Source organism: Camellia sinensis, chromosome 13, assembly GCF_055761805.1.
Source record: "Camellia sinensis isolate YWXY chromosome 13, ASM5576180v1, whole genome shotgun sequence".
Taxonomy (NCBI): domain Eukaryota; kingdom Viridiplantae; phylum Streptophyta; class Magnoliopsida; order Ericales; family Theaceae; genus Camellia; species Camellia sinensis.
In genome coordinates, this window is record NC_138973.1 from 48,056,597 (window position 1) to 48,071,164 (window position 14,568).

General features: G+C 40.4%; 1 protein-coding gene across 6 annotated transcripts in view; it reads left to right on the top strand.

The window, feature by feature from the left end:
* The window catches only part of LOC114279888 (pleckstrin homology (PH) domain-containing protein), a 151,017-nt gene that overhangs the window by 16,503 nt on the left and 119,946 nt on the right, over window positions 1-14,568 (top strand). For 5 of the 6 annotated variants that reach the window (XM_028222172.2, XM_082903825.1, XM_082903823.1 and 2 more), the window contains exons 5-10: window positions 6,642-6,736; window positions 6,810-6,927; window positions 7,983-8,084; window positions 8,170-8,355; window positions 8,443-8,603; window positions 11,277-11,447. In XM_028222172.2, coding sequence (XP_028077973.2) covers window positions 6,642-6,736; window positions 6,810-6,927; window positions 7,983-8,084; window positions 8,170-8,355; window positions 8,443-8,603; window positions 11,277-11,447 — 833 coding nt within the window. The remainder of the gene's footprint in view (window positions 1-6,641; window positions 6,737-6,809; window positions 6,928-7,982; window positions 8,085-8,169; window positions 8,356-8,442; window positions 8,604-11,276; window positions 11,448-14,568) is intronic. The other variant, XM_082903827.1, reaches the window with a different exon arrangement.

A 14,568-nucleotide genomic window follows, 5' to 3' on the forward strand; every position in this document is an offset into this window, starting at 1 on the left:
CAGCTAGATTATAGCTTGGTTGAGTGCCAAGCTTTGGTTCTTCCACCCACTCTTGAACTTGCCCAGCAAAGTGTGAAGGTTCATGCTTGTGTTGGAGGGACTAGTGTGCGCGAAGATCAGCGCATTCTCTCCAGTGGGGTTCATGTTGTTGTTGGTACTCCTGGTCGTGTGTTTGACATGTTGCGGAGATAATCACTTCGCCGTGTTTACATCAAAATGTTTGTCTTGGATGAAGCTGATGAAATGCTGTCACGAGGTTTTTAAAAATCAGATCTATGATATTTTCCAGTTGCTGCCACCCAAAATCCAGGTTGGGGTGTTCTCAGTTGCTGCCACCCAAAATCCAGGTTGGGGTGTTCTCTGCCACAATGCCACCAGAGGCTCTTGAAATCACCAGGAAATTCATGAATAAGCCTGGAAAGAGAAAAAGCTCATGCTAGGATTTGCGAAGTGATTCGCTGCAGGAATTTTGGCTTTGGATGAAACCCTTACCATACTCCACTCATTCTCTCCAACTGTTCTAACTTTTTATTTTTATTATTATTATTATTATATCAAATAATCAATGCACTCATGTTCCCCACTAACAGTGTCCACTTTTGACCCAAACCATTTTCAATCCATCATTTCTCCTTCACCTTTTGCACCCCACTCACCGACTCTCTCTCCACTTTATCACATGGGTTTGTCCCTCTCTCTCCTCCATTTGATTTCAAAAATCACTTATTTTTATTTATTTTTTCCAAGTCACTTTTCCTCTTTTTTAAATACCCCACTTTATTTTGAAACAATCGCACTGATGTTTTTCATATAATCCATCTATAAATATTTTTTATCTATTTTCTTTCTCCCTTGTTTTCTTTCATTTTATTTTTATTTTTTTAACAAAACACTCCAAAAAAAAAAAAAAAAAAAAAAAAAAAAAAAAAAAAAAAAAAAACAACAACAACAACAACAACATTTTACAAACTTGTCATTTCTTCATGCCGGGGATCAACCCCGATCAGCATTTTACACCATAAAAAAAAAATAAAAAATAAAAAAATAAAAATAAAAATAAAAAAAAACACAAAACAAAACAAAACACAACCACATTCACAGGTGGGATTTTTTCTTCTCTACTCTGCCGCCGGTCTTTTCTTCTTGCCTCCGTCCTGGGCGGCCCTTGCCGGTGTTGCCTCCGTGTTTCCCACTCCACTGGGCATGATCACTACTCCCTGCTCCTCCACTGCAGCATATGGCGGCCCTCCAAATCGGAACATCACGGTGGCCTTCCGTTTCAGCTCCTTGTTTTCCGCCTTTAGCACACTTATCTCTGCTCGCCCATCCTTATACATGCGTTGGAGCAGAGCCAGCTGGGAGTTTAACTGTTGCACCTCATTTGTCCTGCTCTGCAGCCGGTGCGACAAGTTTGTGACCGCAGTCATGGTTTCCACACATGACTTCAAGGTATACTGATTGGCCTCCACATCCGACTGCACTGCCATTCTTTGCTCCACCGACCGCATCGGAAAGTTCAACGGAGCAAATCCAGAGGTGTTTGGTTGAGGTTCACGGGCCTCCGCACCAGTTATCTCTCTTGTTGACTCGTTGAGGTCGGGAAAGAGAGTGAGTAGACCACGGGATGAAGAGGCCATATTCTGGGTAGCTGAACGGGAAGAAGAGGCCATGTTTTTTGGGTTGCTGAGTGTTTCAGCGAAATAGCAATTTCAGACTGATAATGTTTGGAAGGGGAGTGTTTCAAGATTTGCAGCTCTTAGAGGCAATCTCTCAGAAAAACGAATATCTCTCTCAGAAAATGAAGAGTTTTTCAGAAGTTTTTCCCAAGTTTTTTTGTCTTCGCTTCTGCCTCAAGCACAGCCTCCGCATTGGTTTATATCGACACTGACGACGCGGCCGACACGCCACTCTGTCGCTCACGTGCCTCGCCGCGTCTCCGGCTCACCTTTTGATGGCTCGACGCTTTCTGTCGGGCACGACTTTTGATGAAGTGGGCGCGCCTTTTGAGGGCGCAACTTTTGATGGCACGCCTTTTGAAAGATTGGGCACACCTTTTGAGGGTGCGACTTTTTAGGGGTCCGACAAGACTCTGTAAACTGTCCCGACATTGATTCCGGTTAGCTCCTTCATGGGTCCGACAAGACTCTGTAAACTGTCTCGACATTGATTCCGGTTAGCTCCTTTATGGGTCTGACAAGACTCTGTAAACTGTCCCGACATTGATTCCGGTTAGCTCCTTCATGGGTCCGACAAGACTCTGTAAACTGTCCCGACATTGATTCCGGTTAGCTCCTTCATGGGTCCGACAAGACTCTGTAAACTGTCCCGACATTGATTCCGGTTAGTTTCTACAAGGGTCCAGCAAGACTCCGTAAACTGTCACAACAACTGTCACAACATTGTCTGCTACAACGGTCCGACATGACCCCATAAACTGTCTTCTACATCGGTCTGACACCGCCATCCAGTGTCCTCTACACCGTTATGACACCACCATACAGTGTCCTCTACATGGTTATGACACCCCCATACAGTGTCCTCTACAACGTTATGACACCACCATCCAGTGTCTTCACCAATGGTCTGACACGACCATACAGTGTCTCTTATCCTCTTTTATTTTTATGTATTTTCTTGTTTTGTAACTCTCTCCAAACTCAAGTTGGCTAGTTCCTATCCCCCTTGAGTTTGCGGGGGGCTGTTAAAATTTATCACCTACTTCACCCACTTAAACCTACTCCACTAAACCTAACCCACTACACCCACTTAAACCTACTCCACTAAACCTAACCCACTACACCACTACCACCTCACCTACTCCACTAAACCTAACCCACTACACCACTACCACCTCCACTTCACCTACTTCTTACCTACTACACACTCACCCTCTTCTATATATAGGAATCATGAATCATTGTAATATATATCAATATATCAATCAATAATAATACATACAATTTATTCTCTCTCTTTCTCTATACATTATTTCTTACAATTTTTCGCCTCACCGGCGGGCGACAACCTCGCCTTGGCCGCCCGCCGGACCTCAACCTAGTCCACTAGAATTTTCTACACATACCTTCACTCTTTTTCACTTGAACCTTCACTCCCACTGTCATCACTTTTGGAATAGACTCCATTAGCAGATCCTCCTGAGGTTTTACCAGGTTCATTATTGTTTTCCTGTAATCATATTCAAACTGCCCAAACTTCCCTTAGATCTCTTGATGGGTAGCTTTTCCTTCCCCTCAGATAACTTAACATCAGCTTCCATGCTGCTAGGCGTGTTCCCAGAAGCCTCAGCAATGCCATTAGGGGAAGGAATAGCAAAAGGCTTGAGGGATTGATGCCAAGAACCCGTGTGGAGGCATAGGAGAATATGCCTGAAAAACAGCCAGTCTGGAGCAGCTGTGCCAGTGGGTGTAGATGAAGACTGTTCCTGCGTAGTAGGCGTCTTAGACTCCTTCGCCTCCTTTGGCACCTTTGCAGGTTTATCTATCTCACTACTACCCATGATTCAACAGCACCAACACCCCATCCAATGAGAAGAAAGACCCTCCAAAGCCACCTGTCAAAGCACAGGTTGTTGGTTGGCCACCAGTTAGGTCATACCGAAAGAACATAATGACTCAGACGACTACCACCGAGGAGGTTTTCTTGGCCGAATCCTTGCGCATCACCTTCTTCGGGTACTTGTTTCCATGATGAGCGTGGTCTTTTGTTAATGGAAGCAGCAGCATCTTCACGAAGGACTCTCTCTCTCTCTCGGGTTTTCTCTCTCCCAAGACCCCTTGTGTGCGTATCCCTCTTAGCCACTGATCCGTGCCTTCTCCTCATCTTGATTATTTTTTTATTGATCTCCTCCTTCCACCAAAGAGAGAACCCATCCTGGCAAGAGAGAGCACATGCACATGTGTGTTGCTTTTCTCTCTCCCATGTGACCCACCCACTGTGAAAGGTCACCCAATGCACACCATCATTCAACACGTTCCCCGAAGACATCATGTTGTTCCCCACTTTTTTTATTTTATATATATATATATATATATCTCTTTTTATTATATTACATTAAAAAAAAAAAAAAAACCAAACACAATTTACCAATTTGCACAACAAATCATATTTTATTCATCTCAGAGATCAACCCCGATCACAATTTTACAAAAAAAAAAAAAAAAAAAAAAAACAACAACAACAACAACAGCAACAAAAACAAACAACACATCCACAGGCGGGATTTTGCTTCTTTACTCTGCTGCGGGTCGCTTTTTCTTGCCTCCGTCCTGGGCGGCCCTTGCCGGTGCTGCCTCTGTGTTTCCCGCACCCACTCCACTGGGCACGATCACTACTCCCTGCTCCTCCACTGCAGCATATGGCGGACCTCCAAATCGGAACATAACGGTGGCCTTCCGCTTCAGTTCCTTATTTTCCGCCTTTAGCACACTTAGCTCTGCTCGCGCATCCTTATACATGCGTTGGAGCAGAACCAGTTGGGCGTTTAACTGCTGCACCTCATTTGTCCTACTCTGCAGCCGGTGCGACAAGTTTGTGACCGCAGTCATGGTTTCCACACATGACTTCAAAGTATACTGATTCGCCTCAATATCTGATTGCGCTGCCATTCTTTGCTCCACAGACCGCATAGGAAAGGTCAACGGAGCAAACTCAGGGGCGTTTGGTTGAGGTTCAAAGGCAACCGCACCGGTTATCTCTCTTGTGGACTCGTTGAGGTCGGGAAAGAGAGTAAGCAGACCACGGGAAGAAGAGGCCATGTTCTGGGTAGCTGGACGGGAAGAAGAGGCCATGTTTTTGGGTTGCTAAGTGTTTCAGAGAAGCAGCGATTACCGATTGGTACTGTCAGACAGGGTTGGTTACAGAGTGTTTCAAGATTTGCAGCTCTTCGAGACAAGCTCTCTGAGAATGCAGAGGTTTCAACTGGTTTGTTATGCTTCCAAGCCTCAGCCTCCGCTTCGGTTTATAAAGACCCTGACGAAGAGGCCGACACGCGTTCTGTCGGTCACGTGCATCGCCGCGTGTCTGGCGCGCCTTTTGATGGCTCGCCGCTCGATGATTTCTGTCGGGCACATCTTTTGATAAAGTGGGCGCGCCTTTTGAGGGCGCGACTTTTGCGGGCTCGATATATATATCTACATGTATATCTTTTGGGCAGCCTATATACACACTCATACAGTGTCTTCTACATCGGTCCGACATGACCCCGTAAACAGTCTTCTACAGCGGTCCGACATGACCCCATAAACTGTCTTCTACATCGGTCTGACACCGCCATCCAGTGTCCTCTACACCGTTATGACACCACCATACAGTGTCCTCTACAACGTTATGACACCCCCATACAGTGTCCTCTACAACGTTATGACACCACCATCCAGTGTCTTCACCAATGGCCTGACACGACCATACAGTGTCTCCTATCCTCTTTTATTTTTATGTATTTTGTTGTTTTGTTACTCTCTCCAAACTCAAGTTGGTTAGTTCCTATCCCCCTTGAGTTTGCGGGGGGCTGTTAAAATCCACCCACTACACCACTACCACCTCACCTACTCCACTAAACCTAACCCACTACACCACTATCACCTCCACTTCACCTACTCCACTAAACCTAACCCACTACACCACTACTACCTCCACTTCACCTACTCCATCTACCACCTACTACCACCTACTCTTCTATATATAGGAATCATTGTAACATTCAATATATCAATCAATAATACAATCATTTCTCTTTATACATTAAATTTCTACATAAACTGTCCCGACATTGATTCCGGTTAGTTTCTACAACGGTCCGACATGACCCCATAAACTGTCTTCTACAACGGTCCGACATGACCCCATAAACTGTCTTCTACAACGGTCTGACACGACCATACAGTGTCTCCTATCCTTTTTTTATGTATTTTCTTGTTTTGTTCCTCTCTTCAAACTCAAGTTGGTTAGTTTCTATCCTCCTTGAGTTTGCGGGGGGCTGTTAGAATTTACCTTCACCTACACCACTACCACCTCACCTACTACCACTACCACCTCACCTACTCCACTAAACCTAACCCACTACACCACTACCACCTCCACTTCACCTACACCACTACCACCTCCACTTCACCTACTACACCTATATCTCCTATATAAGGAGCCTCTCACATTTGTACTAAAAATATCAAACAATAACATCAATCAATAAATATATAAATTCTTACTTTTTGGATATGCGTATTATACAGATGTATCCTCCTTGTCTATTGGAGTTCTTCCTGCAGGGGTGATTCTCAACAAATTCTTAGTCATACTGTTATTAATTTTTTGTAGTGATTATTACTGTTTTTAATCATTTGTACATGGTCTCTTTACTATGTTGCTGCTCCAGACAAGAAAATTATTAGTTATCTTCATGCTTTTACTTGCTTTGGTCATTCCTGTCCTCGTCCCCATTTCACATGTGAATTTAGTTACTGTTGTTTCTTGTAATAGGCAATATAGTACTGAAAATTGAATACTTGTAGGCCAATTCATTGAAACAAAATAGTTAACTTTCTTGTGTACTTTAATTATTTTCTCTAGAGTCTTGTTTGTGATATGGTGTGAATTTAACCTCCTGTTGCTTGGTTGTTTTAAAGAACAAATCATGGCTGGGGTCATTGATCGACACAATAATTGGTAACTTGAAGCTTTCGATTTCAAATATTCACATCCGATATGAAGATCTTGAGAGGTAAATAAGTTTGAATCCTGATTTCTTGTAATTTAATAACTTGTGTATAAACCTCATGATTCCCAATTTGTAGCAATCCCGGTCACCCATTTGCAGCTGGTGTAACCTTGGAGAGGCTGTCAGCTGTGACAGTTGATGATAACGGAACAGAGACTTTTGTTACAGGGGGTGCACTAGACCGCATTCAGAAGGTTCTCTCTCTCTCTCTCTCTCTCTCCTTTTTTTATTATTTTAAAAATTATTTTTATTATTTTTTTACACCATTAACTAGTGTTAAAAGGAATTTCCTCTTTTGTCAACTTGCTGCCATATTTGTCTAGGTTCACAGTAAATGTTTAATTTTCTAAGAAATGAAGTCGTTGGTGATTGTTATATTATTGCATCTGTATAAAAAATGGGATTTCTGGACGGTCTGCGTGGCTGGTTTTGTTTCTTAATGCCTTTGGTAATGTTATAATTCTTATTTCTTAGTTAAATATAGAAGGCATTAAAAGGGGATGCCACCTATGTACATCTACTAGTATATGAAGCCAAAAAAACCACAAGAACACTACAAGTCATCTGATGTGGCTCAAAATTCTCTCCAGAATGCCCAAAAAAAAGCGGGAAGGGGGTGTGTGTGGGGGTGGGGGGGGGAGGGAATCCAGCCATCGGTTCACTATTACCCACCTATACAAGAGGCTCATAAATTTATTTTTTATGATGTGTTGACCTTGTGCTGCTATTTTATGAGCATGGTGACTAATAATATCTACCTCGTTGATTTTCTTTCCATTCTTAATATTATAGGGATGACAGTTCCATATGTATGCTATTTTCTATCTGTGTAGTGAACCTCATGTTATTTTTTAACGTAACCTTCACATCTTTCCTGTACTTGTGCCTTTCACTTTACACTCTCCCATGTGGTTTGCCTGCCTGTAAAAACTCGTCATTCACCAGCTGAAAGAAAATAGAAAGCTCAAAGTTTTGTGCTACTTTTGAAAAGTTCATTTTTTAAAAAAAAAAATTTATATGCTTCAATTTCAATACCTCTTTTACTTGATCATCTTTGTTGGAAGTATTTACTTAAACTAGTCAGAATGTGTTTCCTTTCCTTGTTTTACTTGTATGTTTAATTTGGTGTTAATTATGGTGGAGATAATAAACCTTTTGCTTTCCCTTGTCCCAGCTGAATGATTTTTTGATGTGAGGTTTCATCATTTCTGTCCGTTCACATGTTTCTTTTGTACTCATTGTTTTACAGTCCGTAGAACTTGAGGGTCTGGCTGTTTATTTGGATTCTGATTGTTGTCCATGGCATGTTGATAAGCCATGGGAGGATTTGCTACCAGAGGAATGGCGTCAGGTATGTACTGTTTGCTAAAGTTACCAACTTGCACCTAATTTCTACGTTTTGGAACTGAATCATAGGGCACTCCCATGAGCGACAGGTTTTTAAATTTGGCACGAAGGACGGCAAACCAGCTGACAGTCTTAGAAGGCACACTTATGTCCTGCAACCAGTGACTGGAAATGCAAAGTACTCAAAGCTGCGGCCAAATGAATTTGCTAATAGTGGTCAACCTCGACAAAAAGCAGCAGTAAACTTGGATGATGTTACTCTCTGTTTGTCAAAGGTTGATCTACTTATCTTCTCTATGCTGGTTCTGAGGCTAACACATTTTAAATGGTGTTGGAAGGCTAAATACTTTTAATGTTTGCAGAATGGTTATAGGGATTTACTAAAATTAGCTGATAACTTTGCTGCCTTTAATCAACGATTGAAACATGCTCATTTGCGCCCGTTTGTTGCTGTGAAATCCGATCCGAGATCTTGGTGGAAGTATGCTTATAAAGCTGTTTCAGATGAGATGAAGAAGGCTAGGTATCTAACTGGCTCGTTCTTTTCTACTTAAGTCTTCATTTTCTTTTCCCATTTTCCTCCACTGCAACTGAGATTTTAGGAAATTGAGCTTTTGTTTATAGATTACCTCCTTGATGTCTATAGCTGAATGTTTGGCAATGCAGGCTTTCATAATAAATATTTTCGAAGTTGATCCCTCCCTACAGTCCACCGCATAAATATCTGTGCATGCGCGCCTCCCCATTCCACCACATATTGACACACCCAAACACACACCTACAGCAGTCATCTATATATGTTTATATATATATATACATTATTCAGTCAATTGAACTCAAGGTATAGATCTCCCAAACAGTTGCTTGGATAATGGCACCTTCTAATTCATTCTTTCACAGTTGAGATTATATTATTGGGATCTCAATTCAACTCAAATTTCAAACGCGCTCCTCTCCACCCTAAATTAGTTGCAGGACAATTCATTAATGGCCACAAAAATAAAAGAAGCCACAACAAAGCTAAAGAGAGATCAATAGTTTTCTTAGAGAAGGAAGGTTGATGCTTTAATAGAGGTTATAGATGTTGGGTATGGTTTAACATTGACAACTATGGTGATGTTGCTGAAATTTTGGTCTAATTGTAGTGGAGGTATAGTTGTTGCCAGTATATTTGTTGACTGGTTGTGGCAGGGAAGCTGGTTGGGGTAACTTAATGACCAGGAATGAGGTGGTGAGTGTGACACTTTTTTGGGTAGAACTCAACCCCAAAAGCTAGCTCAAGAGGTGAGGGTGCCCTCACGCTTATGTACTTAACATTACTTTAGTACTTAGGCAGTGTGGGACTTTGCTTCACACCGTCCTTCACGCCCAACATGCTCACTTGGCAGCACCTGCGGCGTGCAAGCCAAGGACACGCACCCTACCTATCCTCGAGTACTATGGCTTTGAAACCATGATAGTTGACGTAACGAAAAGAACTATATGTATTATTGATGAATTGAATAATGATTACAATGCTAAACCAATATTAAATAGGTAAAACATAAGAAACCCTAAAATGCTAAATACATAGCTTATGCCTAAACTACCCTCAAATATTAACTAATATAACATAACATCTCACAATGAGATGATGAATTTTTATAGTTTATTTTATTTTTCAATGGGATGACTATTTTTGCACTATATTGTTACTTTTTCCATTGACTTTTCTTACGACTTGGAATGAAGGTGTCATGGAGTTTTTCTGAATTGATAAACTTTAATAAGGGTAAAATGGGTGCTTTATAAAATTGGAGGATGATGTATCAATTCCTGTTCATGTAATTGACATTTAAAGAGGAGTGGCTGGGAAAAAAAAGGAAAAAAGAGCAAGGGAGTGCAATGCAGTGTATTTTCAGAAACCTGAGGCAAGGTCCTAAGAAACTGTTCAGATTTGAGAATTGATTATGTTATAACTTAAAATATTTTTACTGGTATTATTATTAAGTTACATGATATTGGTTTTGATCTATATATGAGTAGGGTAGCTTGTTCCCATTAAAGGTTGACAGAGTCAAATAGCAAATGGCATAGGTTTCAAGAGGATCAAAGACACAGAAAATCAGATAAAAAATTTTTTAGCACAGATTTTTTTTGAAGGAGGGAGGTGGTCTTAAACAAAATTATGGTAAGAGCTCCCAGGCTAGGCAAATAACCAGAAGAGAAATAATTTCAACACAGATACACTCTTCCTTACCCCTCAGCCATTCCTAGTAACTGTCTCTTTCTAAGAAGCATGGACACGGGACATGGTGATTTAAAAAAAAATGGGACATGGACACGATGGGAATACGGAAATATTAAATATATTTTTATTTGATATGTAGATTAATATTACGTCTATAAACAATCAAAATTAACAAAATCTAATACTAATTTAATATATATACAAAACCCTAGACTTAAGTTAACTTTTTACAGTTTGTCTTTTTTTTATTTATGAATGATCTATTAATTATTTAAATCTAAACAAAAAGTAATAAACATTCAATATCGAACATCCATCAAAAGCACTAAAGAAGATGGGAGAAAAATTAGTTGGAGTGTCCCCTCAAAACAAATTAATTAAATAAAGGGGCATGCTAGATGGCATGTCTCGTTCCTATCCCCGCCGTGTCTGACACTACTACGGCACCTGTTTTGGAGTGTTGGTTTTCGTCTCTTATTTCTCCTAGTTTCATACTTTGTTACTTCGTTTCTCCTTCGTACTGAATTCAGCTGAATCGACTCCTATTTTTGCTCTGTTGCTGAAGTATGTTGCACTTTGCACCTGCTGTGGACACAGTCACTTAGTGCACTTTAGTTGTGTCTCCCTTTGAAAAGAAAACAAATGGAGTTTCAGATGATGGAGAGAAAATGGCTTGTGTCGGGGTTATGGATTGTCTGGATTGAGTACTACTTGTGTATCCTTCTTTTGCTGCTGCTTCTCTGTTTATTATTACTTCTGTATTCCTCTATGATAATTTCATTCTTTGCTCTTTTTTTTTTTTTTTTTTTTTTTTTAATCCTTTTGTTTTCCTTCTATTTGGAATTCTCTTTTCATTTATTTATCTATTTATCCTTTTAATTTTATTTCTATCTTGCTAGTCGAATTTGGGTTCTCACTTCTACATGTGGCAATTTTTTAATTTTTTTTTTTTTAATCTGTTGGCAGTGGGAGATTGTCATGGGAGCAGGTCCTTAGGTATGCAAGTTTGCGCAAGAAATATATATCTCTGTATGCTTCACTTCTGAAATCGGACCTCAGTCGGGCAGTGGTTGATGACAACAAAGAAATTGAGGAACTGGATCGTGAACTTGATATTGACCTCATACTTCAGTGGAGGTATCTTCTTTCCTCGCTTAACATTTCATAGTATTATGTTATGGTAAGTTTATTTTTATGTAGTTTTGAGGGATGTGAATCTTTGGTGCGAGTGGGAAATTTGTCCGTATTCCATGTGTTTGTTGACTCGTTTATGATAGCTTTTAGATAATATATACAAAATTTCTGGATTTGAGAAAGCATCATTACTCATTAGTGATTTTAGAATTTTAGAGTCCATAAACATGCTTCACCATGTATACGTGCGGGTACATATGTATTTGGTCTTTGTTGAGAGGTCTACCTTGTATATATATATATATATGTGAGATGAATCACTGGTGTTTTTGTGGTTGATGGGTCGTTACACACACCAAAAATAAATCACTAAACTATACCAAATTCTATTAGAATAATGGCAAGTCCAGGTATCGATCCACAAGGACAAATGTGAAATTAGATTAATTCAATCGCAAAATTCTTAAATTAATTTTGATAAAAAAGATAGGATTGATTTAATAACTAAACAACAATTAAATGAAATTGAGGAATTGTACTGACAATTAAAATTAGGGTTTGAGAGATTAATTTTCGGAAAAAATCCTAGGGCAGAGGATTCACCACTAACCACATGAATGAGACTTAACATTGGCCAACAATTGCGATTTGGTTTGAACTACCCAATATTTCACAACTACAAGTTTGAAATATTGATCAAGAGGGTTATCGCATTCAACATACAGGCACGAATCATCCCGAGTAGTACGAGTCGCTTGCTCTAAACTATGGTAGCAATACGACCCGTCTCTCATAGCATGACTCGTCTCGTACTTTGAATACAAACACAAAGAAAACTAATGTATGGAAAGTATTAAACAATCACAGAGAGTAAAATGCTTGAAGAGATGAAAGAAACAAATATTAGAAACTTCTAAATCATCCATACATCCATTCAAACCAATTCACAATTAAAGCTAATGAAAAATCCTATTACATTGCTAGGGTTTCTTCAAAACCCTAGAAAAGACGACTAGCACTCATGGAGGAGTGGGAAGAGGAAGAAGATGAGGAACAAACCCCCATGGAAGTGCCCTTCAAGCGTTGGTAGAATAATCACCTCTTTAGAACCCTACCCTCCCTTTCATCTGAATTAATTTTTCGAACCCTAGGTTTGGCTATTTTTTTGTCTTTTATTCTCAGCAAAACAGACCAAGAATTCTGTGCACGTGTCCCTAGGTGGGCCGCTCGAGTGCCCACGTGGGCCCCATGAGCGGTGGTGGGCCGCACGTGCGGTGAAGCTTGGCCGCATGTGAGGTGAAGCTTGGCTGGCTCGGATTCTTCACTTCTTCCACGGAGGATCTGCTTTGGCGCCCTTTTTGATTGAGTTTTCATATTTCCTACCAAATCTGTATTAGTGCACGGAACACATCATCTCCACCAAATAAATAAAATTGAAAGATTAAAAATGTAACTTAAGTGGCCTCAATGTGGTACCTTTCGGCCAACATCACACCCCCCAACTTACATTTTGCTAGTCCTCAAGCAAAACAAAAGAAATAAGAAAAGTAAAATACTTTCAATCACTTTCGTAGGGATCACAATTGCATTTAGCATATGCAACATGCCTTTAAACTACAAGGTTACCCCAAGTGGACGAGTATAATCTCGTGAGGGCTTTTAGAAATGATACCCACAAATATCAACATATTCATATCTGCTCAACAACAATTTGAAGCTTGGGTAACCAGCTTAGGGTATGATAGAATATCACCCCCTATTTATAAATAAAGATTAGGGTTTACAAGAAATACAATTACAAGATGATCCCTGAGGGCATAAAATGATTACAGACCCTAGTGTAACTTTCGGCTAATATAATATGCTAACACTCCCCTTCAAGCTGGTGCGAAGATATCTCTCATGCGCAGCTTGCCTAATATGTCATGAAATGGTTTATTCCCAACCCCCTTGGTGAGAATGTCAGCAAGTTGTTCACCAGACTGGACAAAAGGAGTACAAATGGTACCACTAGTGAGTTTCTCCTTAATGAAGTGGCGATCAATCTCAACATGTTTTGTCCTGTCATGTTGAACTGGATTGTGAGCGATGTTGATGGCGGCCTTATTATCACAGTATAACCGCATGGAGTCTGTCTGTCTGATCAATACCTAGATCACTCAACAATAACTTGATCCATAAAAGTTCACGCACACCTTGTGCCATAGCTCTAAACTCAGCTTCTGCACTTGACCTAGCAACCACATTCTGTTTCTTACTCCTTCAAGTAACTAGGTTGCCGCCAACAAATGTGCAATACCCTGAAGTTGATCTCCTATTAGTTACTGACCCAGCCCAGTCAGCATCTGTATAGGCTTCTACACGAAGATGATCATACTTTGAAAAATACAGACCCTTACCAGGAGCAGACTTCAAATACCTCAAGATTCTCATAACTGCCTCAAAGTGAATCTGATGAGGAGCATGCATAAACTAACTACACTGACAGCAACAGCAATATCAGGACGGGAGTGAGATAGGTAAATGAGCTTACCCACTAATCGTTGATAGCTCCCCTTATCCACAACTTCTCCTCCTTCATCATCCCCCAATTTCTGATTGGGTTCCAGTGGGGTGGCACATGCCTTGCAGCCAAGCATCCCAGTTTCCTTCAACAGGTCAAGCACATATTTTCTCTGTGAGATAAATATTGCATCCTTAGAGCGAGCAACTTCAATTCCCAGAAAATACTTCAAGCTTCCCAAGTCTTTGATTTCAAACTCTTTAGTTAAATATTTCTTCAACAGAGGTATTTCCCCACTATCATTGCCTGTAAGAACTATGTCATCTACATAAACAATAAGTGCTGTAGTCTTACCGCGTGAGGAATGTTTCACAAACAATGTGTGATCTGCCTGACTTTGTTTGAAGCCATATTTAAACATAGCCTGAGTTAATCTCTCAAACCAAGCCCTTGGAGACTGTTTGAGACCATATAATGACTTCCGAAATTTGCATACTTTGCCTTCTGTTTGATGATCCTCAAAACCCGGAGGAATGTCCATATATACTTCTTCTTTGAGGTCACCATGGAGAAAAGCATTCTTGACATCAAACTGATAAAGCGGCCAATCTAGATTAGCTG